Source organism: Oncorhynchus mykiss, chromosome 23, assembly GCF_013265735.2.
Source record: "Oncorhynchus mykiss isolate Arlee chromosome 23, USDA_OmykA_1.1, whole genome shotgun sequence".
Taxonomy (NCBI): Eukaryota; Metazoa; Chordata; class Actinopteri; order Salmoniformes; family Salmonidae; genus Oncorhynchus; species Oncorhynchus mykiss.
In genome coordinates this window covers 24074790-24099767 of record NC_048587.1, presented here as the reverse complement: position 1 = coordinate 24099767, position 24978 = coordinate 24074790, and the positions used below count along the sequence as shown (strand labels likewise).

At 40.9% G+C, this 24978-nt stretch overlaps 1 protein-coding gene across 2 annotated transcripts in view; it reads right to left on the bottom strand.

The window, feature by feature from the left end:
- LOC110502469 (phosphatidylinositol 3,4,5-trisphosphate 3-phosphatase and dual-specificity protein phosphatase PTEN) overlaps positions 1-21860 on the bottom strand; it is a 33510-nt gene extending 11650 nt beyond the window's left edge. For both annotated transcript variants that reach the window (XM_021580504.2, XM_021580503.2), the window contains exon 1: positions 20830-21860. In XM_021580504.2, the coding sequence (XP_021436179.2) occupies positions 20830-20908 (79 nt within the window). In that variant the 5' untranslated portion in view covers positions 20909-21860. The remainder of the gene's footprint in view (positions 1-20829) is intronic.
- Positions 21861-24978: the final 3118 nt, after the last annotated feature.

Genomic DNA, 24978 nt, shown 5'->3' with positions numbered 1-24978 from the left:
CAATTAGCAAGACACCCCCAATAAAGGAGTGGTTCTGCAGGTGGTGACCACAGACCACTTCTCAGTTCCTATGCTTCCTGGCTGATGTTTTGGTCACTTTTGAATGCTGGCAGTGCTTTCACTCTAGTGGTAGCATGAGACGGAGTCTACAACCCACACAAGTGGCTCAGGTAGTGCAGCTCATCCAGGATGGGACATCAATGCGAGCTGTGGCAAGAAGGTTTGCTGTGTCTGTCAGCGTAGTGTCCAGAGCATGGAGGCGCTACCAGGAGACAGGCCAGTACATCAGGAGACGTGGAGGAGGCCGTAGGGGGGCAACAACCCAGCAGCAGGACCGCTACCTCCGCCTTTGTGCAAAGAGGAGCACTGCCAGAGCCCTGCAAAATGACCTCCAGCAGGCCACAAATGTGCATGTGTCTGCTCAAACGGTCAGAAACAGACTCCATGAGGGTGGTATGAGGGCCCGACGTCCACAAGTGGGGGTTGTGCTTACAGCCCAACACCGTGCAGGACGTTTGGCACTTGCCAGAGAACACATTTGCCACTGACGCCCTGTGCTCTTCACAGATGAAAGCAGGTTCACACCGAGCACAGTGGGGTGGCATTTCTTTGGGGGGCCGCACAGCCATCCATGTGCTCGCCAGAGGTAGCCTGACTGCCATTAGGTACCGAGATGAGATCCTCAGACCCCTTGTGAGACCATATGCTGGTGCGGTTGGCCCTGGGTTCCTCCTAATGCAAGACAATGCTAGACCTCATGTGGCTGGAGTGTGTCAGCAGTTACTGCAAGAGGAAGGCATTGATGTTATGGACTGGCCCGCCCTTTCCCCAGACCTGAATCCAATTGAGCACATCTGGGACATCATGTCTCGCTCCATCCACCAACGCCACGTTGCACCGGACTGTCCAGGAGTTGGCGGCTGCTTTAGTCCAGGTCTGGGAGGAGATCCCTCAGGAGACCATCCGCCACCTCATCAGGAGCATGCCCAGGCGTTGTAGGGAGGTTATACAGGCACGTGGAGGCCACACACACTACTGAGCCTCATTTTGACTTGTTTTAAGGACATTACATCATAGTTGGATCAGCCTGTAGTGTGGTTTTCCACTTTAATTTTGAGTGTGACTCCAAATCCAGACCTCGATGGGTTGATAAATTAGATTTCCATTGATCATTTTTGGGTGATTTTGTTGTCAGCACATTCAACTATGTAAAGAAAAAAGTATTTAATAAGAATATTTCATTCATTCAGATCTAGGATGTGTTATTTTAGTGTTCCCTTTATTTTTTTGAGCAGTATATATATATATATATATATATATATATATATATATATATATATATATATATATACACACATATACATATATATATATACATATATATATATACACATATATATATACACACACACATATATATATATACACATATATATATATACATATATATATATATATATACACACACACATATATATATATATATACATATATATATATATAGACTCAAATAAATAACTCATACAATCCTAAAACCTCAAGTTTACAAGGCAATCATATCACAATAACATATCTTCTGAGCAAAGATCATCATGATGCATTCAGATAGTTATTGAAATGTCTATTTCCCTATGTGGGTGTCATTGTGCAGCAATGTACAGTAATGGGTAAGTAGAGTGCAGGGAAGAAGGGTTGTGATCACTAGTGTAAAGGTTGGAGTTGACTGTGTGAGGGCTAGAGGCCGAAAGGACCGGATAACTCCTATCAAGCAGGGCCCACATGTGGGTGCACTCGGAGAATCTCCATAGCTTGACCTGCATGTATTTATAGAGCCCAAGTTATATTGAGATCATTGCAAATGTTGGGCTTAACTCTCCTACAGCCCCAGTTGAATCACATGGAATATTCAACATATCAAACGCAAGGGTAAAGAGGACACTGTCTCAACAGACAAGGAAAGTCTTGTTGGGATACATTACAGTATTTAGTCAAACAGTAGCCTAAAGTGCTTGATTTTCCTTATCCCTGCATGAAAGTGTCTGCCCTGCCCCTGTGCCCTTTCTCTCTGTGGGCTCAGAGTAGGCTTGTGGAAGAGCAGATGGAAAGAAATGCTTTTTGATTAGAGCTGTGGCGGTCATGACATTTTGTCAGCCGGTGATTGTCATTCAAATAACTGCCCGTCTTACGTTAATTGACCGTTAATAACAAACACATTTCGCATCTCTGGCTTCCACGCGTACCAACAAGCCACTGATGTGTGCCTTTGGAACATCTACATTAAAAAAGTTTAATAAATCCATTAAACATAGCTTACACCATCACAATAAATCATTTATTTTAAGCAGGTCTAAAGAAGCATAATATGAAGAAAATGTAGCCCATTTCAGAAGAATATATTCTGAGTAATTGGAGGGGGGGGGGGGGTTGAGACCTGGGGAGCTCTGGGGGACCGGAAAGCATGACAACAAAAAGAGAAGAGAACCTTTTGCAGCAATTACAGCTGCAAGTCTGAAAAGAACTGCAAAATCTGGATCCTTACAAATCAGCTGGGCTAGACAATCTGGACACTCTCTTTCTAAAATGATTCGCTGAAATTGTTGCAACCCCTATTACTAGCCTATTAACCTTTTGCGACGAGCAAACCCGTATCCAGGAGCGTAATCATAGCCTCAAACACATTAGCATAACGCAACGGACATAAATACCCTATAAACTTTTCCTATTCATGAAAATTGCAAATGAAGTGAAATAAATATATTCAAACACAAGCTTAGCCTTTTGTTAACAACACTGTCATCTCAGATTTTCAAAATATGCGTTACAGCCAACGCTAGACAAGCATTTGTGTAAGTTTATCATGGCATAATGCTATGCTAGGCTCTGTGGCAGCAGGCAACATTTTCACGAAAATAAGAAAAGCAACCAAATGAAATCATTTACCTTTGAAGAACTTCAGATGCTTTCACTCAGGAGACTCCCAGTTAGATAGCAAATGTTCCTTTTTTCCAAAAATATGATTTTTGTAGGCGAAATAGCTCCCGTTTGTTCATCATGCTTGGCTGAGAAATCGACCCTAAAATGCTACAACTATAACGGCAAACTTTTTTCAAAATTTGCTCCATAATATCGACAGAAACACGGCAAACGTTGTTTAAGATCCATGCTCAAGGTGTTTTTAACAAATATATTCAATAATATATCCGTCGAGGCAGTTGGTTTCTCATAAGAAGCGATTGGAAAAATGGCTACCTCAGTATTTTACGCAAGGTTTTCTGCGGGAGACACCATGTGACCACATGCCATATATGGTCCCTTAAGGGAATTCTTCAAGGGAAATGCCTAAAAAGACGTCACAATGCTGTAGACACCTTGGGGAAAACGTGGAAAACGTAAGCTCATTCACAGCCATATAAGGACTCATTGGCATGAGGCGGTTTCAAAAAATGCGGCACTTCCTGGTTGGATTTGTATCTGGGTTTCGCCTGTAACATCAGTTCTGTGGCACTCACAGACAATATCTTTGCAGTTTTGGAAACTAACAAAATATCTTGTTTAAAACGGGAACGTTTTTCATCCAAAAATTAAAATAGCGCCCCCTAAATCCAACTGGTTAAACCTCTCTTTTGTATCGTCTGAGATCCCCAAAGATTGGAAAGCTGCCGCGGTCATCCCCCTCTTCAAAGGGGGAGACACTCTAGACCCAAACTGTTATAGACCTATATCCATCCTGCCCTGCCTTTCTAAAATCTTCGAAAGCCAAGTTAAAAAACAGATCGCCGACCACTTCGAATTCCACCATACCTTCTCCGCTATGCAATAAGGTTTCCGAGCAGGTCATGGGTGCACTTCAGCCACGCTCAAGGTCCTAAACGATATCATAACCGCCATTGATAAAAGACGGTCCTGTGCAGCTGTCTTCATTGACCTGGCCAAGGCTTTCGACTCTGTCAATCACCACATTCTTATCGGCAGACTCAATAGCCTTGGCTTCTCAAATGACTGCCTCGCCTGGTTCACCAACTACTTCTCAGATAAAGTTCAGTGTTTAAAATCGGAGGGCCTGTTGTTCGGACCTCTGGCAGTCTCTATGGGGGTGCCACAGGGTTCAATTCTCAGGCCGACTCTTTTCTCTGTATATATCAATGATGTCGCTCTTGCTGCTGGTGATTCTCTGATCCACCTCTAAGCAGACGACACCATTTTGTATACATCTGGCCCTTCTTTGGACACTGTGCTAACAAACCTCCAAACGAGCTTCAACGCAATACAACACTCCTTCTGTGGCCTCAACTGCTTTTAAATGCTAGTAAAACTAAGTGCATTCTGTTCAACCGATTCCTGCCCGCCCAACCAGCATCACTACTCTGGACGGTTCAGAATACGTGGACAACTACAAATACCTAGGTGTCTGGTCAGACTGTAAACTCTCCTTCCAGACTCACATTAAGCATCTCCAATCCAAAATTAAATCTAGAATTGGCTTCCTATTTCGCAACAAAGCATCCTTCACTCATGCCGCCAAACGTACCCTCGGAAAACTGACTATCCTACCGATCCTTGACTTCGGCAATGTAATTTACAAATTAGCCCCCAACACTACTCAGCAAACAGGAAGTAGTCTATCACAGTGCCATCGGTTTATCACCAAAGCCCCCCCCCCAAATCCATCCCCAAACCCACTGGCTCCAGGTCATCTATCCAAGTCTTTGCTAGGTAAAGCCCCGCCTTATCTCAGCTCACTGATCACCATAGAAACACCCACCGGTAGCACACGCTCCAGCAGGTACTGGTCATCCCCAAAGCCAACACTTACTTTGGCCGCCTTTCCTTCCAGTTCTCTGCTGCCAATGACTGGAACGAATTGCAAAAATCTGAAGCTGGAGTCTCCCTCTCTAAGAGTCTCCCTCTCCATCTCCCTCTCTAACTTTAAGCATCAGCTGTCTGAGCAGCTTACAGATCACTGTACCTGTACACAGCCAATCTGTAAATAGCACACCCAACTACCTCATCCCTACATTATTACTTACCCTTGTGCTCATTTGCAACCCAGTATCTCTACGTGCACATCATCTGCATATCTGTCACTCCAGTATTAATGCTAAATTGTAATTATATTTGCTTCTTGGGCCTATTTATTGCCTACCTCCCTACTCTTCTACATTTGCACACACCGCACATAGAATGTTCTATTTTTCTTTTATTTTGTGTTAATGACTGTACGTTTGTATATGTGTAACTCTGTTGTTGTTTTTGTCGCACTGCTTTGCTTTATCTTGACATGGTCGCAGTTGTAAATGAGAACTTGTTCTCAATTGGCCTACCTGGTTAAATAAAGGTGAAATAAAAACAATGTTTTTAAAAAAGTATCTTGGGGTATGTCTCCATAAGCTTGGCACATCTAGCCACTGGGATTTTTGCGCCTTCTTCAAGGCAAAACTGCTCCAGCTCCTTCAAGTTGGATGGGTTCCGCTTGTGTACAGCAATCTTTAATTGATTCCACAGATTCTCAATTGAATTGAAGTCTGGGCTTTGACTAGGCCATTCCAAGACATTTAAACGTTTACCCTTAAACCACTTGAGGGTTGCTTCAGCAATATGCTTAGGGTTATTGTCCTACTGGAAGGTGAACCTTCGTCCCAGTCTCAAATCTCTGGAAGACTGAAACAGGTTTCCCTCAAGAATTTCCGTGTATTTAGCGCCATCCGTCATTCCTTCCATTCTGACCAGTTCCCCAGTCCCTGCCGATGAAAAACATCATATATATAGCATCGCTACTGTTATTTTCACTGTCATTTTACAGTTTTTTAAATCTATTGTTTACCTAATACCTATTTCTTACTTAAAAATTGCACTGTTGGTTAGGGCTTGTAAGTAAGCATTTCACTGTAAGGTCTACTTATACCTGTTGTATTCGGCACACATGTAAACACTTGGGTGAAATGTTGGAATCATGGAAAAATATTGATTATTATAATTCCATAGTTAAAATATAATAGTGGGCACTTTGAATAGAGTGAAAATGCAAGGGAGGAGTTATTGTGACAGTGTGGGAACCAAAGTGTTGGTCAGTGTTTCCTAGGGGACCCTGTAATATTTGGCTACGTTAAAATGTTCTCTCTTAGCTACTTCATGTTGGTAACATTCATGCTTCACCTAATCCTCTGATTTAGAAGATACTGTTGCACAAAACATGCTGATTTAGGCTTACACCATCACTGGTATCAGGTTGTATAGCTAGCTACGTTTGGTCTGACAGTACATTATTAGCTAGCTATCCAGCTAAACAGGAATTAGCATTAGCAGCTAACACGATTTAGACACAACTTGCTAAGAAAATAAACTAGCTGTTTGCAGATGTAAACAAACACTAATTAAGTGTAATTATATAACAATTGTGGATTTATATTAACTTCTTTGGGACTGTGGGGCAATATTGAGTAGCTTGGATGAATAAGGTGCCCAGAGTAAACTGCCTGCTACTCAGGCCCAGTTGCTAATATATGCATATTATTAGTAGATTTGGATAGAAAACACCCTGAAGTTTCTAAAACTGTTTCAATGATGTCTGTGAGTATAACATAACTCATATGGCAGGCAAAGTCTTTAGATAAAGAAGTTTATCTAAAGTTCCATGCATAACACTTGTATTTTCATCAACATTTATGATGAGTATTTCTGTAAATTGATGTGGCTCTCTGCAAAATCACCAGATGTTTTGGAACTACTGAACTTTATCAAACAAAACATACATGTATTGTATAACATGAAGTCCTATGAGTGTCATCTGATGAAGATCATCAAAGGTTAATTATTAATTTTATCTCTATTTGTGCTTTTTGTGACTCCTCTCTTTGGCTGGAAAAATGGCTGTGTTTTTCTGACCTAACATAATCGTTTGGTTTGCTTTCGCTGTAAAGCCTTTTTGAAATCGGACACTGTGGCTGGATTTACGAGAAGGGTATCTTTAAAATGGTGTAAAATAATTGTATGCTTGAGGAATTTTAAACATAAAATTTCTGTTGTTTTGAATTTGGTGCCCTGCACTTTCACTGGCTTTTGTTGAGGTGGGACGCTACCGTCCCAAATATCCCAGAGAGGTTAAGACACAAAGTGGAAACAGCATCATTGTCATCAACATTGTTGCATATGCTGCATTGACCATGCAGACTGAAAGCAAGTGTCTCATGGTCAAGCAACAACAAATGTGCTCCTTCAGTGACACAGGCGGGTTCTAGGTCTGTGTGGAAAGCAACATGGAGAAAGAGCGGAGAGCGATGACTCAAGTAGCGGAGCAAATTATAAAAATGGACCGTATACACGGCATATCACATTTAAGAAACCAAACATTCAAATACAGTTATAGAAGGTCAAGTAAAAACCCAAACTGGTCCCTGCATCAATACCGGTATATCGTAAAATACAGTCTACCGCCAAGCCCTAGAAAGTGCCATTTGCAGTGAATGCATAGGCAAATAGAGACATGATTAGGCATGGTTAGGTTTTTAGGACATTACATTTACTATTAGATTAACCATTCTGAATAGCAGCATATTATATTTAGCGATCTAGCTAACATTTTTGTTTCTACGTCCTCACATGGTGAATCGGCCAGAAAATAATTAGCCTATGTGATAGCCTATTTGTAGCGTTCACACAAAATATGTAAGCAAATCTCCATTGAATAAAAGACAACTGCATTTCCGGAGCCCTAATTTGAAAGTAAAATATAGCAAAAATATGGTAATCGTAACCCCAAAATTCATGACAATCACTGGTTTAGATTAAACATTTATTGAATCATACCATCTCAGTAGCACTGTGAATTACTTTATAAGCAAAAATTTTGGGGTGACCAAATCAACGGGCTGGTGCTACTAACTGAAAATGTGATGGGCAACAGTGCCATCAGGGGAGAAATGTGTCTGGAGCACTACTTAACCAACACACTCCTTGAGTGCAAATTTTGTTGATGAAACAGAGCCAAAGAACGTCAGGCAGAGCGGTTGCAGTACATATTCTGCTGTTCTATTGCACGTTCAAAGATGTACATTTTTTTTAAATAAAAACTGTTTGTTGTTTGCAGTAACCTCTGTTGTAATATCACAAACGGATGTGGCAGTTTCACCAAAAAAGGATTTTAGCTTTTAAACTACTGAAAAATATCTGTCTCTGGATTAAAAATGTCATAACCTCGTACAGTTGAAGTCGGAAGTTTTCATAAACTTAGGTCACACATGTCCTGTTAACAAACTATAGTTTTGGCAAGTCGGTTAGGACATCTACTTTGTGCATGACACAAGTCATTTTTCCAACAATTGTTTACAGACAGATTATTTCACTTATTCACTGTATCACAATTCCAGTGGGTCAGAAGTTTACATGCGCTAAGTTGACTGTGCCTTTAAACAGCTTGGAAAATACCAGAAAATGATGTTGTGGCTTTAGAAGCTTCTGATAGGCTAATTGACATAATTTGAGACAATTGGAGGTGTACCTGTGGATGTATTTCAAGGCCTACCTTCAAACACAGTGCCTCTGCTTGACATCATGGGAAAATCAAAATAAATCAGCCAAGAACTCATACAAAAATTATAGACCTCCACAAGTCTGGTTCATCCTTGGAAGCAATTTCCAAACGTCTGAAGGTACCACGTTCAATTGTACAAACAAAAGTACGCAAGTATTAACACCATGCGACCACGCAGCCGTTATACCGCTCAGGAAGGAGACGCGTTCGGTCACCTAGAGATGAACGTACTTTGGTGCGAAAAGCAGCAACAGCAAAGGACCTTGTGAAGATGCTGGAGGAAACAGGTACAAAAGTATCTATATCAACAGTAAAACAAGTCCTATATCGACAGCCACTGCTCCAAAACCGCCATGAAAAAGCCAGACTACAGTTTGCAACTGCACATGGGGACAAAGATTGTACTCTTTGGAGAAATGTCCTCTGGTTTGATGAAACAAAAATAGAACTGTTTGGCCGTAATGACCATCGTTAAGATTGGAGGAAAAAGGGGGAGGCTTGCAAGCCGAAGAACATCATCCCAACCATGAAGCACGGGGGTGGCAGCATCATGTTGTGGGGGTGCTTTGCTGCAGGAGGGACTGGTGCACTTCACAAAATAGATGGCATAATGAGCAAGGAAAATTATGTTGATATATTGAAGCAACATCTCAAGACATCAGTCAGAAGGTAAAAGCTTGGTCGCAAATGGGTTTTCCAAATGGAAAATGACCCCAAGCATACTTCCAAAGTTGTGGCAAAATGGCTTAAGGACAACAAAGTCAACAAAGTCAAGGTATTGGAGTGGCAATCACAAAGCCCTGACCTCAATCCTATAGAAAATTTGTGGGCAGAACTGAAAAAGCGTGTGAGAGCAAGGAGGCCTACAAACCTGACTCCGTTACACCAGCCCTGTCAGAAGGAATGGGCCAAACTTCACCCAACTTATTGTGGGAAGCTTGTGGAAGGTTACCTGAAACGTTTGACCCAAGTTATGAAATATTAATTGAGTGCACATAAACTTCTGACTCACTGGGAATGCGATGAAAGAAATAAAAGCTGAAATAAATCATTCCCTACTATTATTATTCTTAAAATAAAAGTGGTGATCCTAATCCAAATTTTTACTAGGATTAAATGTCAGGAATTGTGAAAAACTTTAAATGTATTTAGCTAAGGTGTATGTAAACTTCCGACTTCAACTGTATATGTCCATCAATTTCCATCAATTATATGTCCATCAATTTTTGAATTGCACATATTAACTCCTGCTTGTAACTGACATCCTGAAGCCTGCATGCAACATAAGCGGTGGGATTTTTCACTTTAACCACTGACAAAATGGCACCCTTTTAGTGCATTTCCTGTGTTACGGTGTCAGAAATAGAAAGCTGAACAGTTCTAATTGGATACCCTGTCGCCTTTGTTTCTAGCAGAACTTCTTTGAGCGCAAATTATTTTAAAACTTGTCTTAAAGATTTGTCGCACACCACTGACAGCTCTGGTGCGAAAGGTGACAATTTCACTCACTTAAACTGTATCTCATTTCTGCATAGTGCATGCACACAAACAATACTATGGCAGGATCTGTAAATGTAATTAACACAAGATCAAATTTAACTGGGCCAAATTGGGGTTTTCATCCCTCAAACCCAACAATTCAGTAATCTATTTCAATTTAGCACTAAAATCAACGGAAGGTAGAACAAAAAACACACAAACAAAAATGAGAACACGTGAAAGTAAGACGCTGTATACAGGGTCGGTTCCAATACCATATTTACAATTTGCAGTGATACTGGTGTAGTATGAGGTAGATATGTATAGGGGTAAGGTAACTAGGCGTCAGGATATATAATAAAAAGAAAAGCAGCTGCGTTAATGGTGATTGTATGAGTTACTCCAGTATCCCTGCAAGATGGCGGCAGCAGCTTTGTAGTATTTTGTTTTTTTGTGTGTTATTTCTTACATTATTAGTCCAGAATTGTTTTGGTGTTATTGCATACAGCCGGAAATAGCATTTGGATATCATAGCGGCAGTAACTCACCAGCATTGCAACTAGGAATACGGCTTTCCCTAATTGGATCCTTTGTTGGTACCCCACAGCGAATTTTAACTATTCAAAAGGCTGCTCCAAAACCGCCAGCAGAGAAGATGTATTCGGAGTGGACTTCTAGTCCGACTCAGGAGGCGTGCACACCATCCACCACTTCTGACTATATTACTCGCTAATGTTCAGTCTCTGGATAATAAAGTAGATGAGCTCAAGGTGAGGATCTCTTTCTAGAGACATCAGTGATAGTAATATTCTCTGTTTTAAGGAAGCATGTCTCTCTTGGGATATACTGTCCCCGTCCATATAGCCAGCTGTGTTCTCAGTACATTGCGCTGACAGGAATAAAGAACTCTCAGGGAAGAAGAAAGGCGGAGGTGTATGTTTCATGATTAACTACTCATGGTGTGATTGTGATAACATACAGAAACTCAAGTTATTTTGTTCACCTCCCAAGAAAATAATCTTTGGTTAGTCACAGCCGTGTATATTCCCCCTCAAACCGATTCCACGATGGCCCTCAAAGAACTACAATGGACTTTTATGCAAACTGGAAACCACATATCCTGAGGCCGCATTTTTGTATCTGGGGATTTTAACAAAGCAAATTTGAGGAACACGCTACCGAAGCTCTACCAACATATTGACTGTAGTACTGGCGCTGGAAAAACTTTGGAACACTGCTACTCAACTTTTCGAAATGCCTTCCAGGGCCTCCCTCCCCCGTCCTACCGTCGGAAAATCTGATCACGACTCCATTTAGCTCCTCCCTTCCTATAGCCAGAAACAGGAAGTACCCATGATAAGGTCTATTCAACGCTGGTCTGACCAATTGGAATCCATTTTTTCAAGATTGTTTTGATCACACGGACTGGGAATATTTTCCGGGTAGCCTCTGAGAATACCAAAGACAAATACATGGATACGGTGACTGAGTTCATCAGAAAGTGTATAGGAGATGTTGTACCCACTGTGACTATTAAAACCAACCCAAACTAGAAACCGTAGATAGAAGCATTCGCGCAACACTGAGAGCGTGAACTACTGCATTTAACAATGGTAAAGTGACAGGGAATATGGCCGAATAAAAACAATGTACAGACAGTGTGGTGAAGAAGGCGCAACAGTCCCTCTTCAACCTCAGGAGGCTGCAGAAATGTGGCTTGGCCCCTAAGACCCTTTTTCAGATGAACAATTGAGAGCATCCTGTCGGGCTGTATCACTGCCTGCTCTGGCAACTGCACCGACCCGCATCTGAAGAGTTCTCCAGATGGTGGTGCGGTCTGCCCAACACATCACCAGGGGCAAACTACCTGCCCTCCAGGACACCTACAGCACCCGATATCACAGGAAGGCCAGAAAGATCAAAGGACATTAATCACCCGAGCCACGTGCTGTTCACCCCGCTATCGTCCAGAAGGCGAGGTCAGTACAGGTGCATCAAAGCTGGAACCGAGAGACTGAAAACTGTTAAGATCTCAAGGCCATCAGACTGTTAAATAGCCATCACTAGCCGGCTTCCACCCGGTTACGCAACCCTGCACCTTAGAGGCAGCTGCCTTATATAAATACAGTTTAATATTGTTACTAAACATACTGCTTTAGTTCTCATCTCTATACACTGTATTCTATTCTACTGTATTTTAGTCAACACCACTCCAACATTGCTCTATCTAATATGTATATATTTCTTAATTCCATTATTTTACTTTCAGATGTCAAATCAAATCCAATTTTATTGGTCACATACACATGGTTAGCAAATGTTAATGCGAGTGTAGCGAAATGCTTTTGCTTCTAGTTCCGACCGTGCAGTAATATACAGCAAGTAATCTAACAATTTTACAACAACTACCTTATACACACAAGTGTAAAGGAATGAATAAGAATATGTACATAGAAATATATGGATGAGCGATGGCCGTGCGGGCATAGGCAAGACGCAGTAGATGGTATAGAGTACAGTATATACATACGAGATATACTGTGACCAGTGATACATGTATTACATCCAATCTTTAATTATTAAAGTGGCTAGAGATTTGAGTCAGTATGTTGTCAGAAGCCACTCAGCCACTCAGTGATGGCTGTTTAACAGTCTGATGGCCTTGAGATAGAATGCTGTTTTTCAGTCCCTCGGTCCCAGCTTTGACGCACCTGCACTGACCTCTGGATGAGTGTATTGTTGTGAATTGTTAAATACTACTGCGCTGTTGGAGCTAGGAACACAAGCATTTCACTAACATCTGCTAAATATGTGTATGTGAGAGTCAGTATCAATATATGTGCATATTGTGTGTGTTGAAGGGTGTAGAGTCCTGTGAGTGATCCTAGAGACAGGCCAGAAATGTAAATAACATACAAGGATCATCTCAGACTGTGTAGCCATTCTGTTAGACTCCAGCCACCTAAGTCTAACAATTTTTCGTGCCTTCCTTTTCACACCCCTACGTAATGTCCGGGGTTACAACCTACGTCTTGGGTCCTACGGGCAAAATCATTGCACTCTGACTAAGTGTTTAAAAAGCTCCCAGGGTAGTTACATCCCAGGGAGCAGGGGGGCATGGCGTTCTGCAGCTGCGACGAAACGCACATGCGGGACCCCAGACGGAAACGCTCTGGAGTTTTCAGCGGTCCTTCCTCAGCTCTGCTCTAGTAGTGCCCTATAAAATCTCTTTTAATTTCTGCCGGATTACATTTTAGTTTTTCACCAACCAGCAACAGACCGTTGTTTCTGTAGTACTCATGTGACTGCAGAGTTTTCAAAACAAATGTACACGGGATTGATGCAAAACATCATGATATCATTCTGCCAGGCGACATTTAATTGAGAAAGTTTTTTGGAAAGCCTTTGCATGTTTACCAGAAGACCGATATCATTAGCATCATCGTTAACGTAGACATGCGCACACGCACACGTTCTGTGCAGTTTCAAAACTTTGCAGGAAAATACAAATCACTGATGCATTTTGTTAATGTCTTATGACAAAGCAAATTCATTAATTTTCTAATAAGTTCAATACATGTAGTTAATTACCTACAATACATATTAAATATTGTTGAATTTTATAGGGCCCTATTCTAGCCAACTCCACAGCTGGGAGCACCAGAAAAAGAGTGAGAGTAGATGGGGAAAACGTGGAAAAGAGATAAAGAGAGGAGCGGGAAAGAGAGCAAATGATATGGGAAGTGTTAGGGTGGGTAAGAGAAGAGAATGCAGGAAAGAAAGGGGTGCTATGCAAAATGGAAAGGTGGTGGGTTAGAGAAGAGCCCTCACAGGCAGCATTTCTGATACAATATCACTGGTGCTTTAAGGATTGTTCCCAGAACTCTTATACTGCATTACATAACTGCAAAATGCCTATATTGCTTTAAGACAACATGCCAAAACCGATAAAACGTTACAGCAACATGGTCTCTTTACATTTTAATACTATATAGCCTACCCCAACACAGACTATGGGAACATTGGCTCAGTCACACAAGTAGGTTAACTGAACAAATTCCTCAGTAAACCGTCACATGTATAGCCAGTTCATTAGGCTAAACACCTACCACACAATAGATACGGTGTGTACAGTCCCTTTATTTATTTTTAATCAACAAAGCCCTGGATATTTATGACGGCTTGGAATTTGAACAATCCCTGCACTATTATCTAGGGATAAACTATATAGTTGGTGAACATATCGGAATCGGACGATATTAGCTAAAAATGCCAACATCGGTATCGGCCTGATGTGAAAAACCGACGTCAAAGCTGATGTGCATACCTATATAACGTAGGTTTGCGCTACACGTGCAACACAGCATTCCTAACCTAGCCCACAACGCCTGCTGTGTGGATCAAGCAGTCAAGTCGAGCAGTTATTTGAAAGATTAAGAACATTTCCGCAAGACAAATCAAAAACGAAATCCATTAACGCCAAGATAATGGAATGCATTGCCCTTGACAATCAATCGTTCTCTGCCGTGGGCGATGTTGGCTTTCGTGACTAGTCGAGCACAGGTACACACTACCAAGCGCGCTATTTTTCAGATGTTGCCCTACCGGAGTTACACAGTAATAGTGTCACTGCTATTAGATTCACGACATACTATGTAACGCCATTTGGGTCTTTGCGTGTCAAAAAAGATACACGTCAAATAACACTTTGTTAAATAAGCTTAAAATTTGACACGTCAAATAACACAGTTCTATTATAGAATGTTGTGTGTTCTGAATTTGCACGTGCAAGCCAAGTGCCACCACTACTATCAGTACCACTGTCAAAGCTGTACAAAAAAGTCTGCAAACAAGCAAACACCAGCCACAAACGATGTATTTACAATACCGCTTTGGTAATAAAGCATTATTTGTTCGACAGCAACTTCTGGGGTAGCTAACTAGCTTTAGCTTGGTACCTTGCTAGCACCAATACAACCAGCCTGAAAACAATGAGCAGTAGAAACTGCACTCATTTTCACTATTCTTAGCAATGATTTAGGAATCAATGTGAGTAAGTATTAGCTAGATAGCCACTTGTTGTTCACCTACTGAAATTGAACTTCAGTTCATGAAAATAAATAGCTAGCCAGCTACTTAACCCTGTTGCCCAAAGCTAACGTTATAAGCATGCCAGCTAGCTTCATCTGGCTAGTGAGGTTCGACCTGACCAGGTTATGTGTTGTGACGCTATAAGGATTAGGCACAAGTCAAATTTTCAGTTTGCCTTCAAAATAAAAGTACCTCTTTGAAAGTGATGCAGAAGGTTACAAATTGGTGGAACCATGCCATATTTAGACGAGACAATGTTAAACAAGGTTGGAATGTGAAGCAATGAAATGGGGTATCAGCCTACTCGGTGACCCCCACAGAACTGTGAAGAGTTTTGGCAAATATTAGCATTGTAGCTATTATCGCGGGACTGTGACTGTGTGAGATCACCTCCTCAGTCAGCCTATTGTGTGTATTGACATTCATAGTGCACTGTACAGCTTTACCTAAGGATTGGGGATCAACGAAATTGGGTAACAATATACTCAATATTCAATATATTTTTTCCCAACGTCCTCCTCAGTTATCAGACTCCAAAACATCCATGCAGTATTGTTTTTCCTCTGGAATAGTGTTCAATACACATAGGTTGACAATAAATGTGGCTCAATTCACAGTTGATTCACAGCCGCGCAATAAGAGCTATGATGCTAATGTTCTCTGGGTGTCACTGAGTAGACTGATACCCCATGTCATTGATCCACAATCCATAGGTAAGGCTGTACAGTGAAATAAGTATGCCCCCAATGCAATTCTAAAGTATATTACATCCAGTGTGATTAATTTATTTGTCAAATTAACAAATTATCTTTTGTTGATTTTTATATATTTATTCAATTTATTTCACCTTTATTTAACCAGGTAGGCCAGTTGTGAACTAGTTCTCATTTACAACTGCGACCTGGCCAAGATAAAGCAAAGCAGTGTGAGACAAACACAGAGTTACACATGGAATAAACAAACGTACAGTCACACAATAGAAAGTCTATATACAGTGCAAATGAAGTAAGATTAGGGAGGTAAGGCAATAAATAGGCCACAGTGGCAAAATAATTACAATTTAGCAATTAAACACTGGAGTGATAGATGTGCAGAAGATGAATGTGCAAGAAGAGATACTGGGGTGCAAAGGAGCAGAAAAAAGAATATAATAATATGGGGATGAGTTAGTTGGGTGGACTATTTACATATGGGCTATGTACAGGTGCATATAACATTCCAACCTCAATTAGCTTGATCTACTCAATTATGGCATAATTCTACTATTTGTATTCATTTGAATCACTGTCAATGACATACTTTTATTTTGAAGGCTAACCGCAAAGACCACTATTGTTAATCCTTATTGTGGCTAGCTTCACATAGATGGGTCTGACCACCCTTAATCAAATAATAACTGTCTTAGGGTTATTTTAGATGGCACCTAGCTATATAGTTAGCTAGTTAACGATAGCAAAAAGACGTCTGTTTCAGTAGCTATGTTTTTGGGGAAGAACATTATTTGCATCCTTGAGCTAGCTAGCTAGCTTCTTTTTATGAACAGCACTGTAGGTGTGCAAGACAACTTTACCAGTATCTTAGCATACGTATTGATGAATCGTTGTGACATATGAAATACGAGTGATAGTGTAATCAATGTGTAATATATGTGTAAAAAAATATGATCGCATTACATTATTATGTGAAGTGCAGTCATATTCAGGTTCTGATTGGTCAACAAGCTTATTTAACACGTCAAAGTGTTATTTGACGTGTATCTTTATTGACATGCAAAGACCCAAACAGTGTTCCATAGAAATCCTGGTTGAGAATGAAATAGCACAGCAAGTAAGTAAAATAAATAGGTTTTGATTGTGTTTTACTGGTAATGCGGACATATGTAAATGCCAACAAAATAACTTTTTGGTCAGTGTGGTGTGTGTGTGGAACCTTTATTTAACTAGGCAAGTCAGTTCAGATCAAATTCTTATTTACAAAGACGGCCTACCCTAGCCAAACCCGGACGACGCTGGGCCAATTGTGCGCTGCCCTATGGGACTCCCAATCACGGCCGAATGTGATACAGCATGGATTTGAACCAGGGACTGTAGTGACGCCTCTTGCACTGTGATGCAGTGCCTTAAACCGATGCTTTCATGTGTGTGTGTGTTTAACTGTACTAGAATGCTTAAAAGGCCACTAAAATTGTAATTATCAGTTAACAGTATTGGGTTTTTTGGCAAGGAAAATATTGGATATGGCTATTGGCCAAAAATGTCATATCGGTGCATCATTACTACTATGGCATACAACAGTAATCACTGCAATATTACCGCATAAAACTGTCTGATCGTAGCATTACAAAAAGAGGGCCTTTAACCAATTAACTTTTACTGCATAAAAGTAATGGTTCAGTCAAGCCAAACTGCCCTCCCCCATCAGCACGTGACAAAATGGACACAATCGTCCCAAATTGCTATTGAAAATGTCTGAATTGCTACAGAAATATCAAGCATTTTTACCCGCAAATATCACAAAGAGACACTGAAATCCTGTAGAGACTGCCATTAGCCTCTGAACAAAAATATAAAACGCAACATGAAACAATCTCAAAGATTTTACTGAGTTACAGTTCATAAGGAAATCAGTCAAATTAAATATTTTTCATTAGGCCCTAATTCATGGATTTCATGTGACTAGGAATACAGATATGCATCTGTTGGTCACAGATACCTTAAAAAAAAAAAGTAGGGGATAGATCAGAAAACAAGCCCGTGTCTGGTGTGACAACCATTTGCCTCATGCAGCACAACACATCTCCTTTGCATAGAGTTCATCATGCTGTTGATTGTGGCCGGTGGAATGTTGTCACACTCCTCTTCAATGACTGTGCGAAGTTGCTGGATATTGGTGGGAACAGGAACACATTGTTGTACATGTTCATCCAGAGCATCCCAAACTTGCTCAATGGCTGACATGTCTGGTAAATATGCTATGGAAGAACTGGGACATTTTCAGCTTCCAGGAATTCTGTACAGATCCTTGCGACAGGAACATGCATTATCATGCTGAAACATAAGGTGACGGCGACATATGAATGGCATGGCAATTGGCCTCAGGACTTTGTCACAGTATCTCTGTGCATTCATTTTGCCATCAATAAAATGCAACCGGTTCATTGTCTGTAGCTTATGCCTGCCCATACCATAACCACATACCAGATCACAACGTTGATATCAGCAAATACATGCCATACACCTGGTCTGTTGTTGTGAGACCGGTTGGACACACCGCCAAATTCTCTAAAACGATTATGGTAGAGAAATGAACATTATCTGGCAACAGCTCTGGTGGACATTCCTTCAGCCGGCATGGCAATTGCACACTCCCTCAAAACTTAAGACATCTGTGGCATTGAGTTGTGTGACAAAACTGCACATTTTAGTGGCCTTTTATTGTCTCCAGGACAAGGTGCACCTGTATAATGATCATGCTGTTTAATTAGCTTCTTGATATGCCACACCTGTCAGGTGGGTGGATTATCTTGGCAAAGGAGAAATGCTCACTAACAGATGTAAACAAATTTGTGCACAACATTTTAGAGAAATAAGCCTTTTGTGCATATGGAACATTTCTGGGATCTTTTATTTCAGCTCATGAAACATCTAACACTTCACATGTTGTTTTTATACTTTTGTTCAGCGTAAGTTGTTCTGAAAGGCATCACCATTGTCCAAATAAACATTCTGCACATTATCCATGTCAACAGAGAAAACTAGGAAATGAATGCAATACTTCAGCCATTTGATCAGGGTTCAATCCGTGTTCACCCTTCCCACCGTCTCGCCCCCATTTGCCTGTCTCCCCTGATTTCCAACATGAACTCAAGTGTCAAAACACATTCCAATATACATTTAAAAAACAGCCAGGTAGAAGATGTCACACCTTGACCTTTGATGTCAGCTTGTAAGACAGTCTTCCGTCGTTGCTCCAGCATTTTCCTCTGCCAAGCTATTTTACCATACCGAGTGCAGTGCACTCGCTTGAATTGGTCTTCAATATCAGGGCTAGGTTGGCCAGGTTTGAGATGTGCTGCAAGGGACTACCATCCTATGGGTTAACAAAATGGATATAGGTCTAGATCACAAACTTCACTTGACAGTATATATGCGCATGTTCTGAAGTTAACCTCTAGAAATGATTATTGTTAATGTGGGGCAGCAGGTAGCTTAGCGGTTGGAGAGGAGAGCCAGCATCCGGGATGTTGCCTATTGGATTCCGGGTCCGACTGGAAAAATATTTAGTGAAGTGAGCTTGCAACCGGAGGTTTGCTAGTATCAAATCCTAGATGCCATTGCCAACCGTTGTGCCCTTGAGCAAGACACTTAACCCCCCCCCCCCCACAACCTGTATATGTAGGTGTGTCTTTTGGAGGGGGTTGGGTTAAGATCTTCTCAATTATAACATTTGCATAAAGAACTGCATTGAGGCCCTTTTGGAATTCGCTAGTGTTCTTCAAATATTTTTTTAACCAAGGATGCTAGATAAATTACCACTACGCTAATTTAGATCACATTTGACAGGTAGCAGCACATGGCGCAAGACTGACCAATTCATGAGACCATATTTTGTATCTTTCAATCAGGATAGCAGGACATTTGAAAGGTGCATTGCATGGTCTTAAACATTCAATTGATTGCTTCCCAACATGCCAAATAATTAAATCCATGATAAAATTGGCCTCTGGGCCATAGTGCCAGAATTGTCAGGCTGCATTTACACACTAGCCAAATTCTGACCCATTGCTCATAATTGGGCAAAATATCAAAATTGGGCTGCCTGTGTAAATGCAGCCTCTATGTGTTATTGGTTAGCTGATCAATAGCTAGGTTCACTAGTTAGTTTGATGCCTCATAGCTAGATAAGAAAACATTAATAACGCAGCCAACCATCTTCCCTGCACTGTCAAATTAATAACGCAGCCAACCATCTTCCCTGCACTGTCAAATAAGAAACCACATTTTATTTTAGCAAGCTACAGTAGCTACCTAATGTAAAAGTAGTCATGTCTAGAGATGGACTATCTGTAACCAATAAAGTTATGTAATATTGACTGGCTGCTAATCGGAACCAAGCTCTTAAACCCTTCTCTGTATGTAGGGTTTTCAGCGGTTGCATTCGCCCACGGTTGGCTCCATGTGAACTACAATTCCGACACTCTTCCAACGTTTAGATTCATCGCTTCCTAAAAAGCTTTCGAAAGACGCTGATATGCCCCTTATCTTTCATGTGTGCGAAATATAGATTTTTTTAAACTGCTAAAGTGTTGCACAGATCCATACACTACGTGTGCCTCCAGTTGAGGAAATACACTTTCTTCCCAGTCTTGCACACTTCCCAGTCTTGCACACTACATAGCTAACTTGGCTAGCTAAATTAAAAAAGGAGGCCGCCTAGGCTATGTCCGTCTGTCTAATGTAAACAAGTGCTGTAACATGGGGATATGGCTGTGTGGGAACATTAACCCTATAAAGATGTGTAGTAACTTAACCTCGTGACATTTGACAGCTCCACACCACCTTTCAAACATGCTTTATATTCTGTCGTATCAATAAATTAGCAAACATTAGCCAGCTAGCTACCTTAACGTTAGTTAGCAATAAACGATATTGCATTGACAACAGTAGGTGTACTAACGTGGCTAGTTAGCTAGTTTACTGTATGACAACGTTAGTTATTTAAGAAAAGGATACACGTTAAGTCCAAGTCGAACCCATCCTCCTGGAATCTCCTTTTGTTCCGGCTGACCATTTCTTTTATTATCGCAGCCATTGTAGCTAACTAGCTTGCTGGCTAGTGACAGGAGTCTGTGGGTTTCAAATTATGAAAAGTTAGCTAGCTGCCGTTGCTTCGGTTTGCAATGGCTTTGCCTCTCGATCGCCCTTTGCTTTTTTGATTTTGCAGCTCCTTCCTCGCAGTGAGACAAGCCAGCAGTGGTCGTCGTCTTGAGTAGGATTAACGCGTTAGCAAGCTAGAATGGCTTTTTCTCTGGATCATAAGAGACGGGCCTTGCTCTGCTCTTCCGCGCAGGCCAAACTTTCCCAATACTGGAATTTGTCTTGCAACTCCCCCTTGAAAAATACATAGAATAATCCTCCCGCCTAACCGTAAGGCATAAGACGGTCCGAATCTCTTGATCTACAGAAGCCGCCGTGATTGACCGACCAGCGAGGAGATAACTCTCCGGCGCTCGCTCGAATTTGAAGACTACCGGCCCTTGGAAAGCCCAGCAGTAATTAGTTACCGTATCCACTCAGACTTAGCTAGCCATCTAGCGAGCTGCAATAGCTACCCACTTTTTAAAAAATCCAAAAACCTCCTAGCGAATCAACATCTTCGCCGATGGATTGCCAAAATACACGCAAAAAAGTGTCAGGCTCCAATGTGCATGTATAATGGCTATACAAAGACCAAATATTTGCACAGACTCGTTTGACATATGTCCCGGGAAGCATCTTCTTTTTGCGTTTCTCTCACGCTTCCATCATGGCTTCCAACGGAGGAAAAAAATATATATGTAGAGGTTTAACATATATATATCCTACCGCCGCAAATATATAGATCTAGAAATAAAAACGTTTGTATTAAATAAATACATGTGAATTCTTAGAAAAGCTGTTTCATTGCAGAAGATTTACAGTGTACGTTTTTCCGATTGCCGTTTTTTTTGTAGTCGGCTAGCTAGTTCTTTTGTTGGCAGCGGAAGGACACATCAGAGCTCATGCAAGTCTCTCCTCTGTCAAAGTGATCACGTGTTTTTGTAATTATGAACGTTTCCAACATGTCAATTTTTCGCTTCTAGTGTACCTTATTGCATTTATCCATGTGGGCCAATTGAGTCCTTGAATTGACAGGGGGGATATCTCTGTTTGTGTGTGTGTGTGTGTGACTAGAGTGGGGTGTGGAAGTAGGGGTGTCTATCTGTTGTATTCCTAGATACAAATAACGGCAAACATATTATCTGCTCAATTCAAAGGCTTAGACCAACTCTCCCTGCCTGAAGTTTAGGATGAAAGGCCAACTGATAGGTAGAAAAACTGTTCTGATGGCGAAGACTTGAGGGGAAACGTCCTCCGCTTCCACCCAGTCTCATGGGAGTGTCAGGACAGGAACGATAGGCCTACAGTGCAATTTTAATTTTTTTCAAAACTTTCAGGCCATCTATAAGTCTATGCTAGGTAAAGCTCCGCCTTATCTCAGTTCACTGGTCACGATAACAACACCCACCCGTAGCACACGTTCCAGCAGGTATATCTCACTGATCATCCCAAAAGCCAACACCTCATTTGGCCGCCTTTCCTTCCAGTTCTCTGCTGCCAGTGACTGGAACGAATTGCAAAAATCACTGAAGTTGGAGACTTTTATTTCCCTCACCTACTATAAACATCAACTATCTGAGCAGCTAACCGATCACTGTAGTTGTACATAGTCCATCTGTAAATAGCCCACCCAATCTACCTACCTCATCCCCATGCTGTTTTTTTTTAATTTACTTTTCTGCTCTTTTTCACACCAGTATCTCTACTTGCACATCATCTGCTCATTTATCACTCCAGTGTTAATCTACTCAATTGTAATTATTCGCTCCTATGGCCTATTTATTGCCTACCTCCTCATGCCTTTTGCACACACTGTATATAGAGTTTATTTTTTCTACTGTGTCATTGACTTGTTTGTGTTATTGGCTTGTTTATTGTTTACTCCATGTGTAACTGTTGTCTGTGTCACACTGCTTTGCTTTATCTTGGCCAGGTCGCAGTTGCAAATGAGAACTTGTTCTCAACTAGCCTACCTGGTTAAATAAAGGTTAAATAAAAATAAATAAATAAACATACTTTTGAGTAAGGCACAGTGAATGTGTTCAGTTAGAATAAACTACACGTGTTTTAAATTAAACCTATGAAGTTCTATTAAATGTAAATAATGCTTTTTCTCATGACACTCAATGCACTTCACATCTGGTTTCTTATTCTTCTGTATGTTAAAGAGAAGCAGATGGCAGAGGTGAGGATTTAGAACCTGGAAGTGAAATTAGGTTATCTATGGCCGTGTGTATTTTTGGATATACGTTTGGCCACCAGAAATGTGGCAAAGGAATAATGATTCACACTTTAAGAAGAAATCTGTAATATGTGTATGTGGGAATAAATGTTATCACAACTGTATTTGACTGTAGCAATTAGGCCACATCACTTTGGAAATGAAATTAGTCAATCTCAGGTGGTAGGCAAGTGGAAAATAATTGTGTTAATTATTTTCTGCAGCGGTGTCATGCCCCCTCATATTTGTCCTTTTTAATGTTTGTGTTGTTGTTTCTCTCTAATACTGCTAGCCACCTAGCAATGTTATGAAGTTGGCTTTGGCTAACCCAGACAGGTTCCCGATCTCCCAACCTCATAACTAGCTACCAATAAGCCATTTCAGGCTATCAATCAAGTTAGAGTAGCTAGCTTGTCTAACTATTTTAGCTGGCATACCTGCTGGCAGGTTTGGTAAACTAGAAAAGCAAACAATAACAAGATGTACTGAATAAGACTCATATTCCATTCAATCCTTTACCCAGATTTTAGCAGAGATGCAAAGTATCATATTTAGTTCCTTTAAAATAAGAACCACCAATCAGGAGGATACAGACAGCTCAAGAGGTATGCTTAGATATGCAGAAAAATATACATTTTTGGCATATAATTAAGCATATTGATTAAAGCTATAGATTGCAGGAAAAAGCTGTTTCAGGTGTTTGGAAAATGAAAAAATGATCTTACCTAGGCCCCTCTCCAGGCCACCCCCTAGCTAACCTTGTGTATTTGTGCCCCCTAAGATTTATGGGGTGCATCACACACTTGGTTTTCTGTATTTGAGTTCAGATTATTATTATTATTATATCACTGTTGTATTGCATTGATCATATACTGTGAACCATTTGTGAGCCCGGTGTGAGTAGGTGTCTGGTGTGAGTAGGAGCAGGTAGACACCAACACGTGCTTTCCCATGGAAAGGGGAAAACGATATGTTAGCACTATTTTTAGTTGATAAGTTTAGGCCTACTGTTTGATTTGAATACTACTGTTTGATGTGATTGAGAAACAATGATCCTTTGATTTCTGTCATTCCTTTATTACAGTTTTATAACTATGTAACAGCTGATGTTTATAACTTTGTAGCGGGTGATGAAGGTCACTACCTTATTTGTATTTCCTCTAATTTTCTATAACCATTTGTTGATGATGGAACAGCAGTGTTTTCAGGTTAGGATAAAAGGGCCTGCTTAGAGAAGGCAACTTGGCATTTTCTCTGATTCTGTGCTAGATGCTTTATCCCTGTTGCAACTTGTAAACCATAATTTCCCAAATGTGTATGCATTTTGGTGTTACACCCTTAAAACTGAAACTGTGGCTGATCAACCATCCTGATCAACCACCGGTTATCAGAAACCATTGTGGAACATTTGTCACGAACCGCCTCGAATTCCGTAACAAAAAGGGAGACAATGTGGAGATAGGGAATAACAAAAATATATTTATTAACTGAAGCATCTTAAATACAATTAACAATGGTGTGTGTAGTCAGTAATCAGTAGTATACGTGAGTGGTTGCGTGCATACAGTAGATGTGATATTGAGTGGTGTTGAAAGGGGCCAATGCAGACAAACAAAACGGACACAAAAATGTCACAACCAAAATCTGACAGTGTGTCTGCATGGAGAGAGTCTCCTCAATGAATGGGGAAAAGGTGTATTTATCCCGGGACACACCCGAGCCCAGGTGTGTCCCATTTCGCTGACGACCCTCCCAGCTCCGCCCACCGACATCCTATTAAGGAAAACAAGAGCAAAGAGAAA